Source organism: Sugiyamaella lignohabitans, chromosome C, assembly GCF_001640025.1.
Source record: "Sugiyamaella lignohabitans strain CBS 10342 chromosome C, complete sequence".
Classification (NCBI taxonomy): Eukaryota; Fungi; Ascomycota; class Dipodascomycetes; order Dipodascales; family Trichomonascaceae; genus Sugiyamaella; species Sugiyamaella lignohabitans.
Window position 1 is genome coordinate 1,127,136 of NC_031671.1, and position 26,356 is coordinate 1,153,491.

The 26,356-nt window shown below is 48.1% G+C and overlaps 8 protein-coding genes across 8 annotated transcripts; 5 read left to right on the forward strand and 3 right to left on the reverse strand.

Annotated features, from left to right (window-relative positions):
• Positions 1-870: 870 nt before the first annotated feature.
• Positions 871-1,506, forward strand: AWJ20_4052 (uncharacterized protein; the record flags this gene model as incomplete). The annotated part of the gene is made up of 1 exon (XM_018881103.1): positions 871-1,506. One exon carries the CDS (start codon positions 871-873, stop codon positions 1,504-1,506), a length of 636 nt encoding a protein of 211 aa, XP_018733726.1.
• Positions 1,507-4,135: 2,629 nt separating this feature from the next.
• ILV5 (ketol-acid reductoisomerase) lies at positions 4,136-5,359 on the forward strand (the record flags this gene model as incomplete). The annotated part of the gene is made up of 1 exon (XM_018881104.1): positions 4,136-5,359. One exon carries the CDS (start codon positions 4,136-4,138, stop codon positions 5,357-5,359), a length of 1,224 nt encoding a protein of 407 aa, XP_018733727.1.
• Positions 5,360-8,149: 2,790 nt separating this feature from the next.
• On the forward strand, positions 8,150-9,955 carry MSS4 (1-phosphatidylinositol-4-phosphate 5-kinase; the record flags this gene model as incomplete). Its single annotated transcript, XM_018881105.1, has 1 exon — positions 8,150-9,955. The coding sequence occupies one exon, from the start codon at positions 8,150-8,152 to the stop codon at positions 9,953-9,955; it is 1,806 nt and encodes a 601-aa protein (XP_018733728.1).
• Positions 9,956-10,988: 1,033 nt separating this feature from the next.
• Positions 10,989-13,469, reverse strand: ERB1 (Erb1p; the record flags this gene model as incomplete). The annotated part of the gene is made up of 1 exon (XM_018881106.1): positions 10,989-13,469. The coding sequence occupies one exon, from the start codon at positions 13,467-13,469 to the stop codon at positions 10,989-10,991; it is 2,481 nt and encodes an 826-aa protein (XP_018733729.1).
• A 400-nt stretch (positions 13,470-13,869) lies between these two features.
• On the forward strand, positions 13,870-14,730 carry HSH49 (Hsh49p; the record flags this gene model as incomplete). Its single annotated transcript, XM_018881107.1, has 1 exon — positions 13,870-14,730. The coding sequence occupies one exon, from the start codon at positions 13,870-13,872 to the stop codon at positions 14,728-14,730; it is 861 nt and encodes a 286-aa protein (XP_018733730.1).
• A 235-nt stretch (positions 14,731-14,965) lies between these two features.
• STE50 (Ste50p) lies at positions 14,966-16,528 on the reverse strand (the record flags this gene model as incomplete). Its single annotated transcript, XM_018881108.1, has 1 exon — positions 14,966-16,528. One exon carries the CDS (start codon positions 16,526-16,528, stop codon positions 14,966-14,968), a length of 1,563 nt encoding a protein of 520 aa, XP_018733731.1.
• A 5,135-nt stretch (positions 16,529-21,663) lies between these two features.
• On the reverse strand, positions 21,664-24,330 carry AWJ20_4058 (uncharacterized protein; the record flags this gene model as incomplete). The annotated part of the gene is made up of 1 exon (XM_018881109.1): positions 21,664-24,330. One exon carries the CDS (start codon positions 24,328-24,330, stop codon positions 21,664-21,666), a length of 2,667 nt encoding a protein of 888 aa, XP_018733732.1.
• Positions 24,331-25,429: 1,099 nt separating this feature from the next.
• On the forward strand, positions 25,430-25,996 carry AWJ20_4059 (uncharacterized protein; the record flags this gene model as incomplete). Its single annotated transcript, XM_018881110.1, has 1 exon — positions 25,430-25,996. The coding sequence occupies one exon, from the start codon at positions 25,430-25,432 to the stop codon at positions 25,994-25,996; it is 567 nt and encodes a 188-aa protein (XP_018733733.1).
• Positions 25,997-26,356: the final 360 nt, after the last annotated feature.

Below are 26,356 nucleotides of genomic sequence, written 5' to 3' on the forward strand. Positions count from 1 at the left end.
TATTCAAAATTGTATGGAAACCTTCAAAAGCATCCACTCACTACACGCTCTCATAAATTGATTGTTTACATGTTCCTAAATTCGACCCTGATTTGGATGCAGATGTTAGGGTTCTCGCTAAAATCCAGGGGAAACATCGCGTAAATTGCACGCCCGAATCAAACCTAGTCGCTCTATCAAAATCCACTAAATTAGTTACCACAGATTGCAGTTCAATAGATATTAGCTACTGGATAATTCTTATCAAAACCCGATATTTCAGTCTCTGCCTATTGCTGTTCTGCGTGGCATGGTTACCACAGTGATACACCTCTTTTCTTAAATTTTCTAACGGAGATATCTGCTGTCCCCGTAACTCAGTCACATCGTACATGTTCTATGAAACTATTACTTATTTTTACTGACTAAAAGTATCCCAACGTCAACTACGGATATCTAGAGGCGATATAACCGCGAGTCTCATGCCATTTAACCCTGATCGACACAGTCACGTGACTATGAACTAATCACTCCTATGGATAGATTCAAGTTAGGTTCTGTTATCCCAAAATCTGTCACAAGAAAGCTGTCAACAGGGAGATAAACAAGCTCAAAAACCTATCTGGACGAGCTGATTAACACGAGCTGATTAACCGGCAATTTTCTCAGATACGGGTACGGAACGGGCCTGCAGACTGCACCGTGAGCCCTTTCCGGACCAACCTCCGGCGGCCAGGGCTTCACCACAGACCCCACTGCTCTTCTCGTTGCGCTCGAGTCGTCACCGTCGACGGTCCCAGCCAACTCCTGCGAAGCAGGAGCAACCAGGGTCTGGGGCGGAGCCCCAGCCGCCGGAGGCTCCCCGGCACGATCAAAATCGGCCACTTATTAATGATCCCGCTAACTGAGACCGGCGAGACAGATGCTGATGATTCAGTAACTGTCATGTCGAAGCGACTGTTCCACTCGTTACGGCCTCTGGGGAAGAATCCATACTATTTTTATGATTTAGCGAAGAAACAGCCACGCCAGAGTTTCGACCCGGGTCACTACTCGTTCGGGAATCTGGCGTCCACCGAGGAGAGAGCGAGGCAGGTGTTTGGCGACCTCGGATCCAGGGATGCCAGTCGGATGGATGCTCTTCACAAGGCGAGAACTATTGCCGGTGTGCGGGTTCCTGAGAAGCCCGAGGAGCCCACCAACTGTTGTATGAGCGGATGTGTTAACTGCGTGTGGGAAATGTATAAAGACGATTTAGAGGACTGGAGAGCCAAACGCAAAGAAGCCAAACACAGGCTGCTGACTGATCCCAAATATGCATCTACCAAGTGGCCAAGCGATTTCGGTCCCGAGCCTCCTTCTCGATCTATAGAGACTAATATATCAGAAGAGGCTGGCGAGTTGCCGCTAGATGACGACGAGGCTTGGGACGGCGTAGACGTCAATATCAAAGTTTTCGTAGAAACTGAGAAGAGACTCCATGCTCTTCGAAGACAGAGAGCTGCTACTTCCTCAGCTAGCCTGTAGCACTTGCAAGATCTTTATCTCGACTTAGAGAATGTACCATATTGTAATAAATCCATTTGCATTGCTGTTGTTGGGGGGGTGCTGCTGCCTCCGGCGGCTGGGGCTCCGCCCCAGACCCCGCTGCTCCTCTCGCTGCGCTCGAGTCGGAATTGGGGGCTGTCCAGAATCTTGGGGGCAAGGTTGTGCTTCATTTTGATTAGGGGAAAATAGTGTCTACACCCATTGCAGGAGCTATTCAGTTTGACACTCGACGTACTTGTCGATGAATATAATCAAACATAGCTGTGAATTGCTAATAAAGAACAGCCGGAGTAATCTACTGAGTCTCATCTCACGGAATCGCTAGAATTACTTTAAGTATGCTATTCACAATGTTTGCAAGCTTGTCTCTCTGTGATCTAGCTGGCTGCATGCCAGATTATTATAAACACCTCTATTATATACAACATCCCCTTTAAACTAGTCTAGTTCAGCCAATGCTTTTGTTTTATTCTCGTTGTGAACTCGCTAACTGAAAGATTTCATCTAGCTAGTGTGACTCTAGTGCATTATTGATAATCTGCTCAGTATGCTCCAGTAACTGACCATACACACTCATGGGAAATAAGTACACACTGAAAATTAATAAACGAATTATCAGGGAGCTACCAATTGTATTGTTTCTGGCAATTGTGAATAGGGTTAGAGGACGTTGATACTCAGCAAGCAGACTATGTTCACATCATATTTAAAACGAGTTGTAGACAGATATCGAGATCATTTCACTGACTACAATGGACGTACTACCTGAACTATGGATCAAGTATCAGGTCTACGTAAATTGCAAGATAAGAGCTCAGTGTCACTGCTTGGCTGAAAAAAATCCTGAACTCGTCTATAGTTTACAGAAAACAACAGGAGTTGGTTGTGTTGTGTCAGGTTTCGTCATCTCGACTCTCTGAACATATGTATGTATCTTTGCAACGCCCTCATGGTCAAAAAGAAGAAACAGCAACATAACTAGTGAAATACTCTCAATCGACCGCATATAATTGAACTACTACCTGTATTACCCATAATGGCTATCTCAGGGGAACCGCTAAATGATGTGCATGGATTGTCCACCAATCACACTACAACATCCTATAATTAGCAGCTCGGTCCTGCAATCCTTCCACTAACCAGTTTCGTAGCTACGACAGCTCGCTGTCACTTACACTGATAGCTTTTTTGTACGAAATCCTGAGTCAGATTCACACTCCCCGCTAGCGGGAGAATGCAGGGGAATGCAGGGTGCGATGTCGGCGGTGGGGTTTTGCCTCCGGCGGCTGGGGCTCCGCCCCAGACCCCGCTGCTCCTCTCGCTTCGCTCGAGTCGGGGCGTGGGGCCCCCTCTAACGAGAAAACCGTTGAGTTTTTCTTACCAAAAGAGTTCTGTGACCGATAGCGGAGACCCCTGAGAAGCACTTCCGAAGCCCCCACCGCTCGCGAAGCGAGCACAACGGGGTCTGGGGCAGCGCCCCAGCCGCCGGAGGCAGACCCCCTCCCCTGTGAAGCTCAGTCATAGATACTACCCCACACCGTTTGCGGTGAGAGGGACCCACTCGATGATGCCGAAAGGCTGAAAGGACCGCCGTTAGCGGCGGGTCTGCACGTTGCTTTTTTTTGAAAAATTTCAGGGAGCCGCCCGCGCTCCATTATCGGAGCAGATATGCAATGAGCTCTTGCTGGCAGCGGGGCTTCGAAGAGCGGTGGCAGTTCAGTCAGAGATCATAGCGGAAAAGCCAGGGTCCCCAACGCTCGCGAAGCGAGCACAACCAGGTCTGGGCGGAGCCCAGCCGCCGGAGGCAGCCAACCACCAGCACAAACTGACTAAGAAGCAACTCGAGATCCCTGGCTAGCTGGCTGTTATAGTGTGAGACGCTGAGTCAGAGGGTTCTCTTGTACCTGCCATTTCGCCCATTGGCCCGCAGCGTAAGTGGTTGAGGCCCGTGGCTGAGGTGGGGAGTGAGTACCGGCCGGTTGTTGTCCACTCGGCAAAAGGAGCCCGGTTTCGGGATCCTTAAACATGCTGCGAACATCATACATGCGGTGCTTAATCGTGACTTAATCGTGATAACTATAATGCACAATTAGCGGAGTTTTATTGGCCTGATAGAAGCCAGCTGTAACCACCAGGTCCAGAGGCCCAGAGCGATATCGCAAGGCCCGGGTTTAGCACTGCCAGTCACGGTAGTCTACCCTGACCCCGAAGCATATTTTTGCAATGACTCTTTTTCTGCACTGGGGTTTCATGCACGGCAGGTGGTGGTTAGTGGGAATGGTCAGCGAAGTCGCAGCGGAGTGATAGGGTTGGGCAGGTGCATCGGGCGGGTTGGCAGGGGATTATGGGGGGTGATGGGCATGCTATTGCAGTGTCCATGGGCCATTATCTACCTATCGGGTGTTGGGCCCTGGCCCTGTAGGGACATCAGGCTTGTCGATGAGCCAATCTGGAAAATTATATAAAGACTCAATTAGTCGCCGACTTTAGCTACTCTTTTTTTTTCTTTCCTTTCTTCTTTTCTTGTTTAGATCAATCATCTTTTCACTATACAACCAATTTATCTGATATTTCTGATACCTGATAAATTATTTATACACATCTCACAATGAGCTCGAAAATGTTAAGAACCGCAGCCCGTGCTGCTCGTAACGCCAGAATTGCTACTGCTCCTTCTGAGAAGAGAGCTTTCTCTGCCCTTGCCAAGGCTGCCATTGCTCGTCCTACCATTGCTGCTACCACTCGTGTTGCTTCGGGTGTTGCTTCTGTTGAGGCTCGTCGTGGTCTTAAACAAATCAACTTCGGTGGTACTGAGGAGACTGTTTACGAGAGAGCTGACTGGCCTCGTGAGAAGCTTTTGGACTACTTCAAGAACGACACCTTGGCTCTTATTGGTTACGGATCTCAAGGTCACGGTCAAGGTCTTAACCTCCGTGACAATGGTCTTAACGTCATTGTTGGTGTCCGTAAGGATGGTGCTTCTTGGCAACAAGCTATTGACGACGGTTGGGTCCCTGGTACCAACCTTTTCGACGTCAATGAGGCCATTAACAAGGGTACTATTGTTATGAACTTGCTCTCTGATGCCGCTCAATCTGAGACCTGGCCTCAAATCAAGCCTCTTCTTACTGAGGGTAAGACTCTTTACTTCTCACACGGTTTCTCTCCTGTTTTCAAGGACTTGACCAAGGTTGACACTCCTAAGAACATTGACGTTATTCTTGTCGCTCCTAAGGGTTCTGGCCGTACTGTTCGTACTCTTTTCAAGGAGGGTCGTGGTATCAACTCTTCTTACGCTGTCTGGCAAGACGTTACTGGCAAGGCCGAGGAGAAGGCTCAAGCCCTTGCTGTCGCCGTTGGTTCTGGTTATGTTTACAAGACCACTTTCGAGAGAGAGGTCCACTCTGACCTTTACGGTGAGAGAGGTTGTTTGATGGGTGGTATCCATGGTATGTTCCTTGCTCAATACGAGGTTCTCCGTGAGCGTGGCCACTCTCCTTCTGAGGCTTTCAACGAGACTGTTGAGGAGGCCACCCAATCTCTTTACCCCTTGATTGGTAAGTACGGTATGGACTACATGTACGACGCCTGTTCTACTACCGCCAGACGTGGTGCCCTTGACTGGTCCCCCAGATTCAAGGACGCCCTCAAGCCCGTCTTCAACCAACTCTACGACTCTGTCCTTGATGGTTCCGAGACCAAGAGATCGCTCGAATTCAACTCTCAAAAGGACTACCGTGAGAAGTTCGAGAAGGAGCTCCAAGAGATCCGCGACCTTGAGATCTGGCGCGTTGGTAAGGAGGTTCGTAAGCTCCGTCCTGAGAACAACTAAGCCCCCTGGCTCTGTTGTTTCTCCAAAATACACTCCCTTTTTCCTGTCAGTGGGCATTTGGGGATAAAAAGTTTGTATAGTGTTCCATGAAGTGAATTGACGATTTCCCTGTGATGTCTAATGATGTGAAATGATTATTTGTAGTTTTTGCTTTTTTTAATAATAAATATGTATCAATCAACTCTTTAAGACTGCCTCCGGCGGCTGGGGCTCTGCCCCAGACCCCGTGGTGCTCGCTTCGCGAGCTTTTGTTGAGGGGTGTCTGATATGTGTGGAACCTCGGTCAAGACTGGATAGTGTGTGTTTTCGAAGCTGTCGAGAGTTTTTGTCCATCACAAGTAATTGTCTATACGACTTTGTTGAGTTAACGAACTGGGATACAGCAGCGATAGCTAGTTAATGTGAGTTGTGAATATAACCACTAGGGAGCTACCATGCTTTCTTGTCGAAGATCCAATTTGATACCGCTGATATAGACTTGCCAGATATCTTTAAGATATTTTTGAACATTATGAACCAATGCCGATTTTCTTGTTGATAAGGCCTTGCTATGTAGTCACTAGCATGACATGCAAATTATGGTTCATGTTCATGCTACTATCTGATCATAACTTCGATATATACTTCAGATTCCTAGGCAAGAGCCAAGGGTTAGATGACTGGAAAATAGGGAAAGACGGGTCATTCATAATTAATAAATAAAGGGAAGAGGCATTTCGTGCCAGTAGAGTAAAATTAACAACTATAAGTGACAAAGTAATAATGGGTCAAGTCCAAATCAATCAACGGTGCGGTTGCCTTTGGTCACCTAGCTTCTGTTTGTTAATACCTGTCTGCCTGTCCGCTAAGAGGCGAGGGGTCATTCCATCAATAGGAATAATCCGATTAGAACAGAATTAACTAGCCAATCAGATTTGATTTGTCGATGTCTGAATCTTAGAACTGGATCAGAGTCCACGCCATAGTAAGGGGAAGGTACCACTAGGAGTCCAATGGCCAGGTGATAACTAGAAAAGAACCACCTAAGGAGCCAAGTCTTTGGATGCTCATCGTCCGTCCATAGAGATTGTGAGCCTTGAAAACCAATTCCACAAAGTCGCTAAGGAAGCGCCGCAATTGGAAGATTCAAGAATGTCCAGGAGTAGACTGTCAAGGAGCCAGCTCTACCATAGTCGAACGGTCTAAATCGTCGTCTGCTCGCAGTGTGCGAGGCGACAGATGAAGTGAACAATAAGGGACAAAGATCCAGTAGAGAGAGTCGGGCCATTGACCAATGAATGACTGACAATATAAGCTGGGACTCGGGATGTCGTCAACTGACAATCGTCCTGTCCGAAGGGAAATCGTTACGATGACCAATCCAATAGTACCGAACGTGAAACCATGACAGGTGTACCTCTGAAATCACTTGGAATTCATCAATTCGAGAATCAAATAGACAAGATAGTCTCATCATGAGCCAATAGTCTTTGCCAGTATCGGCCCCTCAAAGAACAGTGAACTGACAGGCAAGACAATAACGGCCTCTACAATGCTAGACCGACTAGCTAACGGCACAGCATGAAAGAATGAACTTAACAACGTGCGACTACTGACCTGCCAGATCCAGAGACTATGGCAGATGGACTGAAACTAAGGAATTTCATTCCATACTGATGAGGGGGTACAGCTTCCGCAGTGGAGTTACCAAATAAAGTAGTTTGATGTTACTCTCCACTCTCTTGCGCCGGCTAAAGGGACAAACGTATCGATCATACTATAAACAATGTCCAGACTGTGGTGGGACAGGGGCTAAGAACTTGAGTGCCAGAGATAGAATCCCAATGCTTAACACCGGTTAGCAACGGAGGGCACTCTTCCCACCTTTTTGAACCTGCCACCTCTGAACAGTCTTATAGGAATGGTCTATTATTCGACTCGTGCTATGGTTTTGGCAGGGCAGTGGCTGGCATAACTATTTCAGTCAATTGCTCAGTAGTACTGCCACAGAAGCCTTCCATGTGATTTTATTTAGCCTATTAACAACTTGATACTGGTTACATATATTTTTGGTGGTAAAATCTAGGCTTTGGCTGCTTGACTTGGCGATGTCACGGCACCGTCCGTGTCCCACCTGTATTTTTCCCAACTGCTATAGCTGCGAGCCAGCCCCTGAGTAACAAGCGAAGCGAGCCACGGTTCTGGGGCAGACCCCCAGCCGCCGGATGCCGCCCAGGCCACCCCCGTTCCCCCAAAACATGCATGCATAACTTGGTGCGGCCAGCCCGTTATCTTGCATATGGGCCGGATCGACTTGACAGCGATGAGATATTTCCCCTGGAATTTCCATACGGAGTAAAGTTCGATCGAGATGAAAGTCAATTCTGTTCGTTATAGAAAAAAAAACCATGCTACTCAGCTGATAAATAACAACTGAAATTTTATATTTCGATTGTTCCAGTGTTCAGATGATATAGTACTAGACATTGGCTTGTTCGCAGGGAGCACCCCAGCCGGTTCCCCAGCCGGTGTCCCAGCGGCTGCAGACTGCAGTCTGCAGCCTGCAGCCCACTGTTCGTGAACCAAGATTATGTGGTCGGTGCAGACATCAACATAATCTTTAGAGCCCCGTGTATATATATGAAGGGAAATCCGCTGCAATGGTCTTGTTTCTTCTCTTCTTCTTTTTTTCTCCTCAGAATAAAACTACAGCTGTTCTTACACTTTATTTTTGTTCTGTGAATTTTTGACAAGCGCTTTCAACACTATTTTTCTACTACTGTCTTACTGTTGCCCATTTTAATTGATAAAATGGGTACCTTTTTCCTTACCAACGGTGATTATCGTCCTTCTAATGGAACCCACAAGGTCCCTCGTCGTCCTGTTTTGAGTGACGTCCATTGCGGTATCTCTGTACCCAAGTATGGTGCTTGTGCACAACAAGAGAACCGTCGTCCTGCCAGACGTTCTGCTTTTGCTTATCACAAGGTTTTGATCCTTGAATGTTCCGATGACTCTGGTGTCTCGGTTGGATCTGATGAGACCCTCAACGAACCCACCGTTTGGAAACCGATTGATATTGTTGCTGAACAAACTTATTGTGAGTTTGCTCCCATTTACAATGATGATGACAACTCCTCTGAGTGGTCTTTTGAGACTGGAGACGAGGCTGCCTTTACCACCCGCCAAATTGAAACTGCCTGGTCCGAGGAAGACACCGAGGCTACCTGGTCGGCCCCTGCTGCCTCTTGGGCTCTATCTGGTTGCCCTATTGAAACTGATGAGAATGAATATACTCCTGAGTCCCATGGCGAAGTTACATTGGTTGAGTCGCCTTCGGAGACCTCTCGCAGCGATTTGGCTGAATCTGAGGAAATCACTCCTGCAAAGATGGCTGAGACTCCTTGCGCTATTGCTGACATCACTACCAGCAGTTCTTCTATTGACAGCCTTATTGCTGAGATTATTTCCGTTGCAACCTTGTACAAGGACTTGCCACAATTGATTGTTTCTGGTGGCCTTCAAGCTGACTCAGAGTTCGAGCTTCTCAAGACAGCTCCATTGGCTCTATCTAAGCCCATTACTCACACTCCCTCTGACGATTTGGTCATTCAGGTTGAGGAAGTCGACAAGTCCAAGACACCATTGTTGTTGACAAGAGCCAAAGCAAAGCTGACTTCTTTTAGTGGACGCACTGCCCCTATTACGAAATCCACTCTCATGTTTAATGGAGTTCAAACAGCCGTCTATGCTACTCCCCTTAGTAGCCATGAGACCCTCACTATGGAGAACAAGAAATACAGACTTGATGGTGGTGCCATTATTAAGGCCTATTCGCCTATTGTTTATCAGAGCATCCGCTCCCTTTGTGGAATTGACTGTCATGAGTTTTTGAACTCGTTTGTTTTGCAGTCTGACTTGACCAAGACTAAATCTCCTGGCAAATCTGGATCCGATTTCTTGTTTACACCTGATGGCAAGTACATTATTAAGACCATCAAGCGCAAGGAGCACAACGTCATTGCTAATTCGGAATTTTTGGCCGATTATTACAATCATATGAAGGCCCACCCCAGTACTCAGCTCCCTTTCTATCTTGGAAACTACACCCTTGTTGCTGGTGGAAAGAAGACTCACTTTATCATTATGAAGAATTTGCTTCAGAAGGAAACTCAATTGATTTACGACCTCAAGGGATCGACCCATGACCGACGTGCTGGACCTAGAAAAGACAATCGTGGTCGTGTAGTGTTCAAGGATCTTGACTGGACTGACAAACATGAGGCTATCTCCATGAGTCGAGAGGATCGAGACAAGTTATTGGTTCAAGTTTCAGAGGATGTCGAGTTTTTGAAGCGACACAATATCATGGATTATTCATTATTGGTAGGACTTCAGAGTGGCACTCGCACTTGTCAACAACCTGTCATTGGTATGATTGATACCCTTTGCCCCTTTAGTTGGCGCAAGAAAGCGGAGACCATTTCCAAATCACTAATCTTTGGAAGCTCCGCTATTGACGTTGTTCACCCTTCGAAGTATGGAGCGAGATTCCTCAATTTCGTTCAATCTGCTGTGGTACCTGGACCTGACAGATCAGTGTCTATTCGTTGTTAAGGTCTCCTTTCATGATGTGCGATTTCCTGGTCAGTCTAGTGATTCAAGGATTTTATTGCCTTGTCTGTTGCTATCTCTCCTCCTCGAGGGACCAGTACTTGCTACGACTATCTTTTTCTTTGATAGTCGACAGTATGGATTTCAGAGTAATTTTCAGGGGATCCTTTGTCATGGTTTCACATCTGGTACTATTGGATTGGTTATCATCATGATTTCCATTCGGATTAGCGATCTTCAGTCGGTGGCATCCCGAGTCCTGATTGATATCTGCTATCATTCTTTGGCTCACAGGGCCCAAATTTGACAATTTGCTCATCGTTCCTTGTTGTTCACTTCATCTGTCGCCTCGCACACCGCGAGCAGACGACGATCTAGATCGTTCGACTACGGTAGAGCTGGCTCCTTGCCAGTCTACTCCTGGACAATCTTGAATCCTTCCAATTACGGCGCTTCCTTAGCGACATTTTGGATTGGAGTTCAAGGCTTACGATCTCCATGGACGGACGATGACAATCAAAGACTTGGCGCCTTAGGTGGTCATTCCCTACTTACCCACCTGGCCATTGGACTTTTAAGAGTACCTCCCAATCTCCATGACATGAACTCTGGGATTCACTTCTAAGATCCTGAGCTCGACAAATCAATTCAGTAGGCCAGTGCATTCTGTTTTAACGGGATTCTTCGTATTAATGGAAAGATCCCTCGCTTCTCACGGAGCTGACAGACAGTTATTCACGAACACAAGCTAGACCGCCTAAAAAAACCGCACACTTGATTGGACTTGAAAACCTACTACTTTACTATATGGACCGAAAAGGTTTTAATTATTATTGTTTTTGTATGGTTCTTACTTAGTATTAATTATGATTTTATTTTATCCTTTCGTTCGTAGCTTCTCTGACATACACAAACATGTAGTGTTCCTAGACATTGAATTTATGTATGGGATAGACCCGATAATAACAAAAAATTCGATTGGAAATCTATAAATTACATTGAATAAAGCAATAAAATACTATGCACAGATAAATGATTAAGCGGTCCACAACCGAGCGGTACCATCGGCACCAGCACTGAGGAGCCAAGCTTCTTTGGGGTGCCACACGACGTTGAGAATTCCCAAACTATTCTTGATCTCGTGGCCCTTGAGAACCTTCAGCGGTACTAATAGTGGGTTCTTCATCATGTCGTCGTAGACAGAGCCATGGAAAACGTTGATGTTACCATCGTCAGAGGCAGAACAGAACAACGGTAGGCCACCCTTGTGGAAGCTAACGTCTCTGACAGCCTTTTCGTGGTATCGTAGAGTTTTATATGGCTTGGACGACAGATCCAGATCATGCCAGGTCATACGCTTATCATATGAAGATGTAATGACGTTGTCACCACGAGGGTGAATGTCGAAGGAACTGAGCCATCTCACACCAGGCAACAACTTCTTGGTAAGAACTTGAGCAGCCAAGTCGTAGATACGCACATAACGCTGTGTTCCAACGTACAGATGGGGACGGAAAGGATGGAACATAGCATCTTGTACAATACCCTTTGATTTACGGAATGGGGATTGTGAAGAGTGTTTAGAAAGCTGGTGAATAAGAACAGCCGAGTTGGCACCTTCCGGCGATACAGTGACAAAATAGTCACCACGTCGGTGCCATGACAGCTTCTTGACAGTCCTCTTGCATCTCACCACGACACCAACACCATTATCAGACAGCTTGGCAACAGGTTTGGTCCATTTAGCGAAAATCTTCTTCTTAGCTTCGGCAGCAGCAGCCTCAACCTCGTCTTCATCATCGTCACCATCTTCCCTAAGATCTTTGCTCTTGACTTGAGATGGGCCACTAGCTCCGTTACTGGCGTATCCCCAACCTGCTTCAATGATCTCGCGACCTCTATTTTCAATTTCGACGTCGAATACCGGTGGAACAACAAGATATATATTCTCACCAGCAGAAATAGCTAGTAAACCAGTGCCGGTTTGAGGATTCCACTCCACAGCCTCAACGTGGTCTTCGCCGCTGGCACGCTCCTTCATTTGATCCTCATCATCCTCATCATCAGACTCATCTTGGTTATCGTAGTTATCATGTTTAAGAACATCCAGTCTCCACAACTCACGACCAGTGAGCAGTTCCCAAACTCTGACAGTACCATCATCACCACCAGTGGCAACAAATTGTCCTGAAGGGTCGAAACTAACGGATCGAACCTTGCCAACATGACCTCTGAAAATAGTAGCACATTTGATGGGGAAAGGACGTAGATCCTTTGGGGATGGAAGATCTGGGATCAAGGAGTCAGGATCGATATTAAGCTTCTGTCTACGAACACGTGGAGCCAGATACAAGTCCAGAGAACGCTCGAATCTTTCACGAACACCCTCACTATAACCGGGAACTCTTCTCAGAGAACCGTATTTCTTGGGAACATAGTTTCTCTCTCTGTCGGCAGGGTCCATATTTTTCCACTGCTCAATCTCTTCCTCGTCAGGAAGATATTCCTCAGGAGGGTTATAAGATTCGTCATGTGTAGGAGGGGGGAGTTTGGGAGCTCGTAACGTCATGATGTGATCAGGAATCTCATCAGCGTTATCAGCCCAAATATCATAATGAGTGGCCTCTTCCAACTCTTTGGCCTTTTCTTCGGCAGACTTGAGCACGATTCTACCCTCACGAATAGCACGGACAATCTTCATGACCCGCTTGGCCTCGTGTTTAGAGGGAATGAATCTTCTCTTGGGTTCTGGGATGGCCGTTAAAGGCATAACCTCGGTCTGACTAGAGAAGTACTCAATAGTATCTTCATATGGATTGACCGAGTCGTCGGGGTTCTCACCTCTTTGAATCTTCTTAATGAGATCCAACTCCTCGGCTGATAGCTTCAAGCCACCACCAGTATTCTTGTCCAACAATCCAGTCCAACCTTCTGGCAGGTCAATCGACTCCAAAAGAGTATCCAGAGCACTAGCACTGGCAGGTCTCATGACCCGTTTACCGTCAATATCGTAACCAATATGAGGTAGCTTATCATAGGCAGATATAGGGATATTGCCAATTGTATTGGTTTCCTCGCCATCTGTGTCGTCACTGTCATAAACAGGATCGATCTCAGGACGGATGGGTCTTAATTTGCCATCCGAACCAGGTTCATACCTTACATTCGACTCGTCCTCTGAATCATCCGACAAAGATCTGAACTTGATGTTCTCCAAATCCTTTAGAATACGAGGGTCGACATCTTCCTCATCTTCCTCCTCATCTTCATCGTCTTCCTCCTCGTCGTCCTCATCCTCGTTCTCTTCTTCTTCTTCATCATCTTCATTTTCGTCTTCTTCATCAGCCTCCTCACCGAGAAGCTTCTCAAGTTCACGGTCTTCAGCGTCGCTATCGTCGTCGCTCTCAGCAACCAAACCGCCGCTAAGCGCCAAAACATCCTCCTCCTCGTCCTTGGTCTTAGCCGAGTCGACACGCGACTCGGCCTGCTTCAACTCAGAGGCCTTTCTCTTCGCCATTTCAACCGACCTTCGAAAAGAACAATTCAACAGCTGCCACTAACCAGAGTCCAAAATAAAATTTCACTTTCTTCTCACACCCCGACGATCTCTGCTGCATATAAAAAAAAATACGCCCTAACCCGCATCAAAAGATAGCGGTTAGGGCTTCCTTCGGGGGAAAAGGGACTGCCTCCGGCGGCTGGGGCTCCGCCCCAGACCCCGCTGCTCCTCTCGCTTCGCTCGAGTCGTTTCCACCGACGGTCGCAGCCATCTCCTGCGAAGCAGGAGCCAAGGGGTCTGGGGCGCAGCCCCAGCCGCCGGAGGCACACAGGATTCCTCGAGCAGCCTCATCTCGTGCGGCTGCAGATGGACTATTTTAAGCCGCTTCACGAGACTGGTTTGAGAGTATCAGCGAGCCATGTCGAACAGGTTGGCAAGGGCTGGAGAGCGGAACCCGGCTCTGACGGTGTATGTGGGTAATCTGCACGAGGAAGTGGATGAGGAGCTATTGTATGAACTGGGAATTCAGGCCGGTCCGGTCGTTAATGTTCATATACCACTGGATCGTGTCAATGGAAAGAACTCGGGATTCGGGTTTCTCGAGTATCGGTCGGAGAAAGACGTCGACTATGCTGCTCAGATCTTGAATGGAATCATGCTGTTTGGCCAGCCGCTACGAGTAAACAAGTCTCAGCAGGAAAAAGCCAATTCTATTGATGTCGGAGCTCAAGTGTTTGTTGGATCTCTGGATCCTCTGGTCGACGAGAAAACCCTGTCCGATACTTTTTCTGTATTCGGAAGACTCATACGTCCTGCTACGATTATGAGAGATGAAAATGGACGGTCTCGTGGGTTCGGATTCATATCATTTGCAGATTTCGAGTCGTCGGACCGGGCTATAGAGTCCATGAACGACCAGTATCTCATGAACAGAAAAGTCCAACTCAACTACGCATTCAAAAAAGACGGTAAAGGTGAACGTCATGGTGACGAGGCCGAACGATTACTGGCTGCTGAAGCCAAAAAACACAATTACAGTTTAACTCTGGGTGAAGGAGGTGTATCTAGCCCGGGAAATTCCAGCATCCCCAAAGGCCCACGAGCGTCACATTCTTCCCGCGACGACGGACCAGAAAGTGACAGCGACGGAGACGTGCTCAACGACCTCTCCCAATCAAAAAAACCACGAAACCGCGGCCGTAAACGACAGCCACGAACCAAACACCGCGACGACCTCAGCGGCGCCAACGCCATCCCCACAGGCCCGAAACGGGGTTGATTTATTTATTCCGGCACTGCCTCCGGCGGCTGGGGCTCCTCCCCAGACCTTGCTGCTCCTCTCGCTACGCTCGAGTCGTGCGTCGACGTGTCCAGAACGTCTACGAATCTTGGTCAGGGACCCCCACGCCCGACTCGAGCGAAGCGAGAGGAGCAGCGGGGTCTGGGGCGGAGCCCCAGCCGCCGGAGGCAGCACCCCCATCATAAAATGATAGTAAAAAGTTGATTAAATATGGTCATAGGACCCCGCCAGGGGTGCCACTGACGACGACGCCTGCTTGGGCTCCGCTGTGAGAGCCCTCGATGTGACGGAGCATGAACACGGGCCGTTTGCCAGCGTCCTGGAGTTCTTTAAAGATGATGAGGGGCTTTTCTTCGAGACCCAGCAGTCGCTCTTGGTCGCCGTAGCACACCAGGAGCGCGTACTGTCGTGGGTCGCCGTTGATTTTGTACTTTCGGAGAGCCGCTGGAAGCACTTTGTAGCAGGGGTCGTCCATTGATACTCGGAATGATTTGAACGGTTCGGTGGAAGAGGATGAGTTGGGGGTGTTTAGTGACGACGACGAGCCGCCGGCACTGGAGATGGGTGTAGATGCAGAGCTGTTGTTGAATGATGGAGCTATGCCGTTGAGAGATGCTTTTCTGGTGACTCGGGCAGTCGGTCGTATGGTGGCCGCATCGTCGTAATATTCAGACAGGTTGCCAGTGGGTGATTTGATGTTGACTGGTGCCATTGATGGAGACATTCCTTTGGACGAGGAGCCTGTCTTCTTCTGGTTGGATGCCGTTACACCGAGATTACTGCTGCTTGCTGAGTTGTTGTTGGATTGAAGTTGTAGAGATGCAGATGATGGGTGGCCCGAGATGGATGATGCAGATAGTGGACCGCGCTCGCTGGTGTTTATATTGTTGTTGATGCTATTGACAGGGTTAGAACTACCAGGAGGGAATGTTGTCATGAATGCTGGAGGTGATGTTGGTGTAGGTGAGTTGGCATAAGGAACGATCGTAGGTGATGGTTGGGCATGCGTGTTACCATGAGAAGATGGGGTTTGTGATTGAGAAGCAGATGGTCCTGCTGTTAATGTATTCCCTGGTGAAGGTAGTGGGGCATCTGGGGTCGGTAGAGGCTTGCTTTCTTTAACAATGCGAAATATTGGTAGTAGATCTTCTCGAAGTCTGACATAGCCGTCCATAAGTCGTTTGATTTCTGCTTCGGCATATGATATTCGCTCGTCCCGCACTTCAAAACTGGTGATTATCTTCTCAGCCCACACGTCACTCATCGACCCAACACCGGCTCTATTGTTAGAATAGATTGAGTTGGTCGAGGAGCTCATGTCGACAGGACCATGACTGCCAGTGTTGCCAGCTCCATTAGTACTACTACTAGCTCCGTTACTGCTGCCAATTCCATTACTGCTACCAGTAGCAGCACCAGAACCAGGAAGAACCGAGTCGCTAAGTGACAGGCCCAAAGAGTTGCGTTCAACTACAGTCGGAGGCACGTAATGCGAATGGTCGACCTCGATATTCCCGTCAACAATAAGCTGGTATATGGATTTGAGTATAGTCAGCCTATGGCCTACCGACTTGACACCAACGTCAATGAGATCTTCATGATCCAGATATATAAGCACATCACCCGAGATCTTGTTGTCAATAAATGATTGAGCATAGCTGGACAAACCAAGATTGCTGACCCACTTGCCAACTGTATCACAGTCCCAAGTCATGACACTGTCACTACTCAGTGGACTGTTGCCAATAGAGTGTCTCTGTGAGCTGAATGCTGCCATTCCAAAGACAGCTCTAAATAAGACTAGCTGGTATAATCCGCAACAGTACTGAATAAATAATAAGTCAAACCAAAGACAAGAATAATAAATCAGCCCAAAGACAAAAATAATAAGACAGACCAAAGACTAATAAGATCCCAGCTGCTGCAACTAGAAAACAAAAAATATCAACAGCACTTTCAGATCCAACCAAAAACGCAAATTAAACAAATTAAACAAATTAAACCAAAAACCTACTGGACATGAACCAATCCAGCTAAAAACCCACAAAAACCAACAGAAACCAAAAGGATTTATCTGCTCAAGGACACTACGAGCCAAATGCAATAATCAGAGACGAGTGAACCTCAACGGTAATTATCTGGCACTTTCTTAAACTCTGATTCTAAGATCAAAACCTAAAAAACCCAGTCAGTCAATGGAAAATAAGAAACCTTCGAATAACAACTACAGCACTTAATGAACCGACTGTCTTTCGAGAGATGCTCGTGATAGACAGGGTACGAGCCGGAAATAGGTCTGATAGCACACGGACAGGTATATTGGATGTTAGGGTATATTTTATATCAGGAGATTTAATTAACATCCAAACTGACGAGATAGGAAATAAAAGCTGATAAACGACTATAAATAAACAATTGCATAAATCTGCCAAACGAGCTATATTCAAATCTATAAACACACACCAGCCAACAAAACAAGGGTGGGGTCTTCACCGACTCGACCAGACGGCTCTGCGGGCCGGGCGGCATGCGGAACACACGAAGAGCCGATATATGCAAACATGAAACACCGGGTGAGAGCAGGCCTCCGGCGGCTGGGGCGCTGCCCCAGACCCCGTTGTGCTCCGCTTCGCGGAGCTACATGGGACCCCCCGAGCCCGACTCGAGCGCAGCGAGAGGAGCAGCGGGGTCTGGGGCAGCGCCCCAGCCGCCGGAGGCAACGGCCCTCTCACCGCGGACTTCGCGACCGGTGTCTGTGTCGGTGTCGGTCTGGTGACCGGTGACGATGTTTTTCTCGTGGTTCGCGAGTTGAATTGGTTGAGGGAACGGATGAGTGTTCGCGGGAACTGGTTCGATGACTGGTCGACCGGCTGGGTCTGCGAGCAGAGGAATCGGACTGAGGTTCAGCGGACTGTTGTGGCATATTGTGGTTTTGGTGGGTCTTGTTGTTGTTTTTTAGCAGTCGTTGGAGGAAGTCGACGTTCGGTCTGAGTGCCGAGTCGGGTCTTTTGGTGCTGGACGAGGTTGGTTTAGACCGGCCTGAAACCACCGCATGGTCGCGCTCGATCAGTTCCATGACCCGTTTCAATTCCTCTTCCTCATTGTATGGCTGTTGAGTCTGTTTCATTATCTGCCTGTCTCATGGTTAGCCAGTAAAATTTTCAGGTTTAACAGCAGGTCGACAACGCCATCTGGACTATGATGTTGTTGTGATTTTGTTTCCAGAATGAAACTGAATCTGAAATTTCATGTTCATATTTGGCTGATCTCTCTCATGCACTCCGTAATTAACCAGCACGGCTGATTCGTTCAGGGTCCACATCTGCCAGGGTCCTCTGACCATCCATTTTTAAGTTATACTTCTTTTTAACGGATCCTTTGGGGTGGTCAGTTGATTCATTCTTTTCCAGTTGCTCAGTCGAGTAGGAGGTGGTTTCTTTATATTCGAGTCTGTTATGAAATATGCCACTTGAATACTTTGTATAAGGGAGACACTGCCTCCGGCGGCTGGGGCTCTGCCCCAGACCCCGCTGCTCTTCTCGCTTTCGCTCGAGTCGAGATTTCCCCGTGCCCTGTTTATCTATTAACTGGAAAATTGAGTTTGACGGGGAGAATTGAACGCTAAAGACTCGCAACGACTTCTACAGACCGCGAGCCGCACGCGCCTCGAGGGCCGCACGCAGCGTCTGTGGCTTGAAATTTCAATTGGCCTGATTTTAATTTCGCGGGCCAGACTGGATCAGGACCACAGCTTTGAATTCGATTTTACTACACATTTTACGCCAATTGTTCGTTTTATGAACTGAAGAGACACTAAGGGGAATTGAACGTGATAGATTTGCCACTGGATCAAATGCTGATATTATAATATGAATATAAAAGGTATTGTCCCATCGTATGGACTGTTGCAGTACTTGCGAAGCAGCCTGGCACATGGGACTCCCGCGACCAACGGGTTTCACAAATACTCCATCAGCTGTCTTCGGCGGCAGTGTCAGGCTGACAGGTCAAGGAACAGAAGGTACAGGTCCAGTTTAGCTGGGTCGAATCCCTCCAAGTCGGCTGCTGATCCGGTTTCTACTGCTACCAGCACCGGTGCTCAGACATCAGCTCATATCGAGGACTCGGAGTTTCTTAATGTCGATAATTCCACGCGAAATCGTCAGGATAGTCTTGCATTTCTTATAGGTGACGATGGTATGGATGTCAATGTGGAGTCCAAAGATCAGATTGGCTGTGACGAACTCGCATCTTCAGCATCAGAGAGTGATAGCACAAGCGAGAAACGTGGTTCAAGCCTGGATTTCCTCGGGTCTGTTACTTCACCTGTAAATATTTTATCACCTATGTCATCTTCTGTATCTGAAACTTCAAGCTCGGATTCAGTTTCAACTGATACTTTGAGCTCCACGTCGTCTTCTAATTCTAATTCTGCATCCACTTCAACGTCGCCATCGGCATTCAAATCTACGACTACTAATATTACGAATAATGACATGCATAGGCAAAGCCAGGAATGGCTGTCCAATTGTAAAATCATGGTGAAAAAGCACCGTTGGACCAAACTCGAAGACAACCTCCGTCGAGGCATGAAATTGGGTTATCTGCTAGATTCCCGTACTCTGGCAATGTTTATGAGCAAACTGCTTTATCACGAAGAATTCCACCTTGTACTATTATTATTCAACCGTTATGAATCTGTTTGCTCTCAGGAGAGGAAATGTATTATCGTTGCCATAAAGGCGGCTATGAGATCTGGAGACAGCCAGCTGTGTGAGGATATTTTTGAAAAATATTATGATCAAGTTCAGGATGACCCGAAAACTCTGGAAACTGTCCTAGCAAATTTCGTTGCTGATAGCAATTTGACGGTTGCAAAGGCGTTTCTGTATCAGATCTGGCCCAAAGCGACTGATGAGACCGTGAAAATATTTATTAATGGCGCTATCCGAGTGGCTGAGAACGCCAACGATGTGAAAGAGGTCTTTGAAAAGTGGCGACAGTCCCAGTATTATAAAAATAAACCAATTGAACCTGCATTTTACAGAATGGTTTTAGAAGGATTTTGGAAGCTCGACAGTAAAAATGACTTCAATGCTGTCTATGAATGTATCTGTAAAGACGGGTTAGAGGGTTCTCCCATCATCGAACAGTGCCTAGCTAAAATTGCCCTTTGTGAAGGTGATTTCAAACTTTTCCAGACCATTCTTGATCGATCAGTAGCTGCTTCAACACATAGTAACGATGACCAAGGAGCTTTAGATGTCAGTCACAAGCCAAATAGTCCGCTGTCGTCACTAGAACCAGATAGATATGTCGGTTCTAGAGCTGATTGCATCGACTCGGACTATGACGGGTCTCCTCAATCTTTAGACATGAATGTGTGCCCGACCCGAAAGCAAAAGCTATTTCGTCGTACTGTATTTACTGGTGCAATTTCCCATCATGCTCTAAAAGGAGATCTCGAAAACATGCAACTGGTCATTAAGGAGATGGTCGATCATGGTTATAAAGTCGAGCAGGACGTTATCAACTCGGTTGTGGCAGCTTTTTTCAAGACAGATATGCTACCTCTGGCAGACTATCTACGGGCTTGTAAAGCTATTGCCGCTCTTGTGCCCACTGGCCCACCCGAGATACCTATTCAAGACGGAATCAGTGCTGCTGATACAAACCGCTCAACCATTGAGATCATATTCAAATCACTAATTACCAAATATCCTCCACTGCGACAAACTATTTTAGATGCATTTAAAAACAACCGAGAAACGCTACCAGAAGCATTAAAAAAGCAGATAGTGCCATTGCTCATGAAAAAACAGCCTCGAACTTTGAAGAACGTGTACGTCGCCAAACCACCTAATAAGAACCCTAATAGTCCACTTCAAGCACTTCGACTCGTCCAGGAATATAATCTAGCCAACGAACCTGCTAAAGGTATCAAAGTATTGGAAGACCTAGCCCGTCGAGGTGTAGTACCTAATCGCCATCTGTTTATGACCGTTCTGCGAGGACTTGCTAAAGAGGAGGAGCGATCACATTCGTCTGGCAGCCAGAGAGCTGACATTGAGTTTGTTTTGAACATGATGTATAAAATGGGCCATTCACCAGACATCGAAGTGGATTCACTGTCAGTGCAACTGGATCTGATCGCTATCAAGAATGACAAAACATCAACTTTCAACCAGAAGAAATCACGAGCACTGTCCCTGATCCGCACTTTCTACAATGACAAAAACCAGCAACTGTCATTAAAGACTCGTACCATGCTGGCATACCACATGCTGTACTGGAAAGAGCCGTATCGAGCCATTGGACTGTTCGACTCGTTAAGAGATGGCGGCAAATTCACATATCAGAACCACGATAATGACAGTCTGACCGGTATGATCCGAGGATTTCGAGAGTCGCAAAACCTGAAAGGTGTCCTGAACATTATGTCACAATTCCTAGCCGACCGCACCGATATCATACTCCACAAACAATTCCTGTACGAGCTACGAACTGCATACCGACAAGCGAAAGAACATGACGAACCACTGGCCCACGAGCTGCAAAATCTCCACAACCAATGCATCCAACACAACGACCGTCTGACGGCCAACGCCCGCAAAACCGTTGACCACATGACCAAACTATTCTCTCCACCACGACACCCGAAATGACTGCATTAAATATACATCCTAGCATTTGCATTGTACATAGATAATGAATCACTGTATATACACGGTCTGTTGCCTCCGGCGGCTGGGGCTCCGCCCCAGACCCCGCTGCTCCTCTCGCTGCGCTCGAGTCGTTCCGTCGACGGTCCAGCAAACTCCTGCGAAGCAGGAGCCACGGGGTCTGGGGCGGAGCCCCAGCCGCCGGAGGCAGGTAGCGAAGAAAATAATTTATTAGAGATGTGTGGCCGTGTTAAGAGCGACGACTGTACTTGATGTCGTCTAAGAGCAGCTTTTGGAGCTCGTGTTTAGTGGCGTCATTGCGCCAGAGGTCGTGTGGCCCGTCGAGGATTTCCCATGCAAGGGTGTTGGAGGTGAGCTTGGTCAGCTGGCGTTGTTTGTCGCTCCACTCGGAGTCGGTGCGGATGCTGGCTGAGGAGGTGATGACGAGAATGGGGATGTCGCTTGCAAGGGAGGCGTTGGAGTCGATGATTTCTGACTTGGTTCGTGTACGGGCAGAAAGCTGTTCTTGGAGTTTGGCAAAGAAATATTTTGGTTGTCGTTGGTACGCCGAGCCGTATACACGGTGAAATGGACCTTCGCGTTTGAAGATGATGCCAAATGCGTTTCGGTATCCGAGGGACGCAAATACTCCTTGTATCCAGTACTTGAAACCCTGCCAGGGCGAGTTTCGCCGGAAGAAAAGGTCTTCGTGAAGGTTGTCAACGAGAACCATGCTGTGAATAGAAGAACAGTGTCGCGATGCAAATATACGAGAATAGAGCCCGCCAACGTCGTGAGATACTAGCACGTATTTCGATGGCAGCTCCTCGTCAAGAGTGCGATTCAGCGTTTCGAAAAGGATATTGGCAACTACGCCGGCAGACAGAGGTGATGGTGCCTGGTCGGAAAACCCGAAACCAGGTCGGTCCCAATAACATACTTGAGCAATATCTCCTCGCTCGTGAAGTTCAAGTGCCCACGAGGAAAAGCTGAGGGCCGGAGAGTCTCCGGTTTCAAGAAGAACGGTGAGATTCGGGTTGGTGGTATCTTTGTTGATATCAGTGCAATAAATATGGATGCCAATAGTAGAATTATTGATAGTGGTAGTGTCGTTATTATTAGCATTAGGTGTGGATTCATCATAAATGGAAAATGGAGAGAAAAACGAAGCGGAATATGGAGGGGAAGGAGTAGGTGAAGGGATAGGAGAATAAGTTATGTTTTGCAAACTAATTGGGATAATCTTGCCAGGAGGTTGAAGCACAGCGCTGTCGTATGTTTCGAGCACCATGTTGGTTGATATCAGGGCAACAGAAACAAGAATCAGACCTCGAATGAAAAATAGTGCCGTCATACGAGCATACTGTGAAAATGAAGACATGTTAATAGGCAAGCCCCGAACTGATTGGTGTATACGGCCCTCGTCACGACGTTTCCCGGCATATTCTACCACTCGGTCAGTGAGTGGAGTAAGTACAAAGGTGACTAATGAACCAACAGTGGTTATTAATCCACCTTTCGACCCGTTTTTGATGCGTTGAGAAGGAACTGCCAGTACTACCACCAGGTCCAACAGAACAATGGCAGTAGTGACATATTCAATGCTCCTATCAGCACTATTAGTGTTTCTGAAAAACATGAGCGAAGAGATAACTTGGGCCAGAGACATGAGTGCCATGTCGAGCTGGGTAAATGCAGAGCTAACACTGGGTTCGTCAAGCCAAGAGATATGAGAAAACACGTTGATAATGAGCAGTGTGATCCAGCCCGACCATAGAGTGGTCAATACGTAGAGTAGAACTCGCAGTGACCGAATAGATAAACTGTTGAGTGGGTCATCATAGGGAGAAGATGAGTCAGGCTCATCAGGATCCTCACTGACACCACCTGTATAGCCAGTATTTCCGGAATCTCCTAGCAAAGAGTCTTCAAGACGATGGAGAAGAGGACTCGACTCGTTAATAATCTCCTGCTCGAGGCTCGTCTCGACATCTTTTACAAACCCTTTGGGTCCGAGAACTCGTGGCGACTGTGATTTTGACAACCTTACAGTGCCATTGGCACCATCACTGCTGTTGCTATCATCAACACCATTAGCACCATTACCGCTATTTCTACCATTTACTCCATTAACACCATTAACACCCTTACTACCAGTTTCTCTATTACCACCATTACTAGCATCATTAGAATTAACACCGTTACTACTATTGGCACCATTCACTCTATTGACGCCACTGCCAGTATTGCTACCAAATACACGGTTGGCTCTGTTGACATGACCAGATCCAGACAGAGAATCACCCATACTTCCATATCCCACCTCGCGATTACTTCCAGCAACATTGCCTTTACTTGCATCACCAGAACCCTTGGCATCAGACACAAACTTATCTCCAGTGGAATCATTAGCCACTGGCTGGTGATTACTGCTCCCACCAGTTACATAAAGTAATCCACTTTCAGCAGCACTGTCAACGCCCTTGCCGCTGCCATTGTTATATCTCCGAGTACCAATGTCACCACCAGCACCACTACCAGCACGGTTATCAGACTGGGGATCAGAACTACCATCAACATCAGATCTAACATGGGATCCAGTATCAGCTGGACCAAGATCACCTTCAGAAGCCATTGGCAGCTGACTGAAACCGGTCTTCCTTCTCAGTCGGTTACTCTGAGCATCGAATCCATTCGACCGGTCAGTCCACAATTCACTAGTTCCAGTGCTGCCGCTATTATTCAAATCCAGTGACTCGGAAGATACCTGAGAAGTATCACCGTCTCCACCACCATCACCACCGTTTTCTTGTGACGACGAAGCTCCAACACTGGCACCCCCGCCGCTGCTACCACGAGGAACTGGTGGCGGTGATTCAGGGTCTGAGTCAGCCCAACTTCCTAGTTCTCCCGACATCGCTTTCACGCACTCTCACTCACACACAGAACTGAAAATATCAAACAACCTCACACAAAAAACCAATACAAACCCAACCACAAGTCACACTTCACAACCCCACCACCTGCAATCTCCAATGTAAACAAACGCACCTCCTGCACATCCAGGGTCCTCTCACCTGCACCCCAAAACGGGCCCGATCGGGTTAGGGTCCACTGACAGGGGTGTGGACTGCCTCCGGCGGCTGGGGCTCCGCCCCAGACCCTGGTTGCTCCTCTCGCTTCGCTCGAGTCGGGCGTGGGGTGCCGGTGTAAAGCGAGGTGTTTGGGGGTGTGGTGACCCCGGGTCGAGCAGGGCGCAACTGAAACCTCCGTACCGCACCCCAAGTTGCCCGGGACCCCCAAACACGACTCGAGCGAAGCGAGAGGAGCAACCAGGGTCTGGGGCGGAGCCCCAGCCGCCGGAGGCAGCGCCCACCCCCGGCTCATTTGGGGGTACGAACCCCCAAGCCCGACTTGATCGCAGCCGCCGGAGTCCGCACCCACCCCCAAGACTCGGTCCCAGTCGCCTCGGTACCAGGGTAAGGGTGCGGGCGGGACTGAGTTCAGCCCGGCGTTGCGTGAACCTCGGCAGGGATGGTGAGATGAGGTAGAAGGGGAGTTTATTTAGAGGGGCCAGCAGCCACTCGGGTCAACAAGTGAGCGAGCTAGCTAGTGAACAAGACCAGGATTGTGGACACAGACAGATTGATTGAGTCAGTTACGAAATAAGAAATAAACTGGAAAACCAAACACAGACACAGAGATACACGGGAATGGCGTTACTGAGTTTGCCCGATATCGCGGTGCTGTCACCGGCTATTACACGGGTCATGGGGTGCAATCCCGGACGGTTCACACTCCAGGGAACAAATACGTACCTGGTGGGCACGGGCAAGAAACGGATTCTTCTGGATACAGGCGAGGGCCGGCCCGAGTATACTAAGCTTTTAAATGATTATTTAAAGCTGATAGGAGTCCAGATTGACAAGATTCTCATTTCGCACTGGCATTTCGACCATACAGGCGGCACACAGCACATTCTCGATGTCCTGGATTACAGGCCTGAAGTCTATAAAATGGGCGAACCCGACTCGTTACCGGAGAATCTCCACTCTGTCGGTGTCAAACCTATTATCGATGGCCAGATATTTAAAGTCGAGGGTGCTACTCTCGTCAGTCATTATACCCCGGGTCACACCGACGATCACATGGTATTCTGGCTCGAGGAGGAAGAGGCTCTTTTCAGTGCTGATAATGTTCTAGGCGGCAGCACTACTGTCTTTTCCGATCTCAAAGTATATCTTGAAACACTCAATAAAATGGCCAAAATCGGGAATGGCAAATTGGGTAAGATATACCCAGGTCATGGACCAGTGATCTATGACGGACCCCAGGTCATTAAAGATTATATCAGTCATCGAAAAGCACGCGAAGACCAGATTCTCGAGCTGCTCAATGGGTCGTCTGAACCCCTTTCACTATCAGATATCGCTGCCGAGCTATATAAAGACATTTCTGCCGAGGCCAGTGCCTACATTGAACGAGGAGTGCTCCTCCACTTGGACAAACTGTTGCAAGAGAACAGGGCATTCAAAGACCCCGACAGCGGTGAGTGGACCTCGCTGTCCCGTGCCAAATTATGACTAGCACACGCCCATTCGCCGGCACAACCACCACCTCCACCCGAGTCTCAACCGTGATCCTGGCCCTCTCCTCACCACCCCCACCACCCCCCTGAACCCGGTCCCCCAGTTCCCCACTACCCCTGAACACAGTCCTCAGCACCCCCTGTAACCGACCCGACTCCGACCTAGCCCCGTGCCAACCATCACACCACGACTCGACCCAGGTCCCCGGCGATGGGCTCCCTGCACCATCACCAGTCCCCACTCCGTGCATCCAACCCGTGTCTTCTCTCTAATGCCCCCCCTCCCATTAACTTAACTATTATTATTCTTTTGCACCGAATCACACTCCGGGGGCGCGGTCTGCCTCCGGCGGCT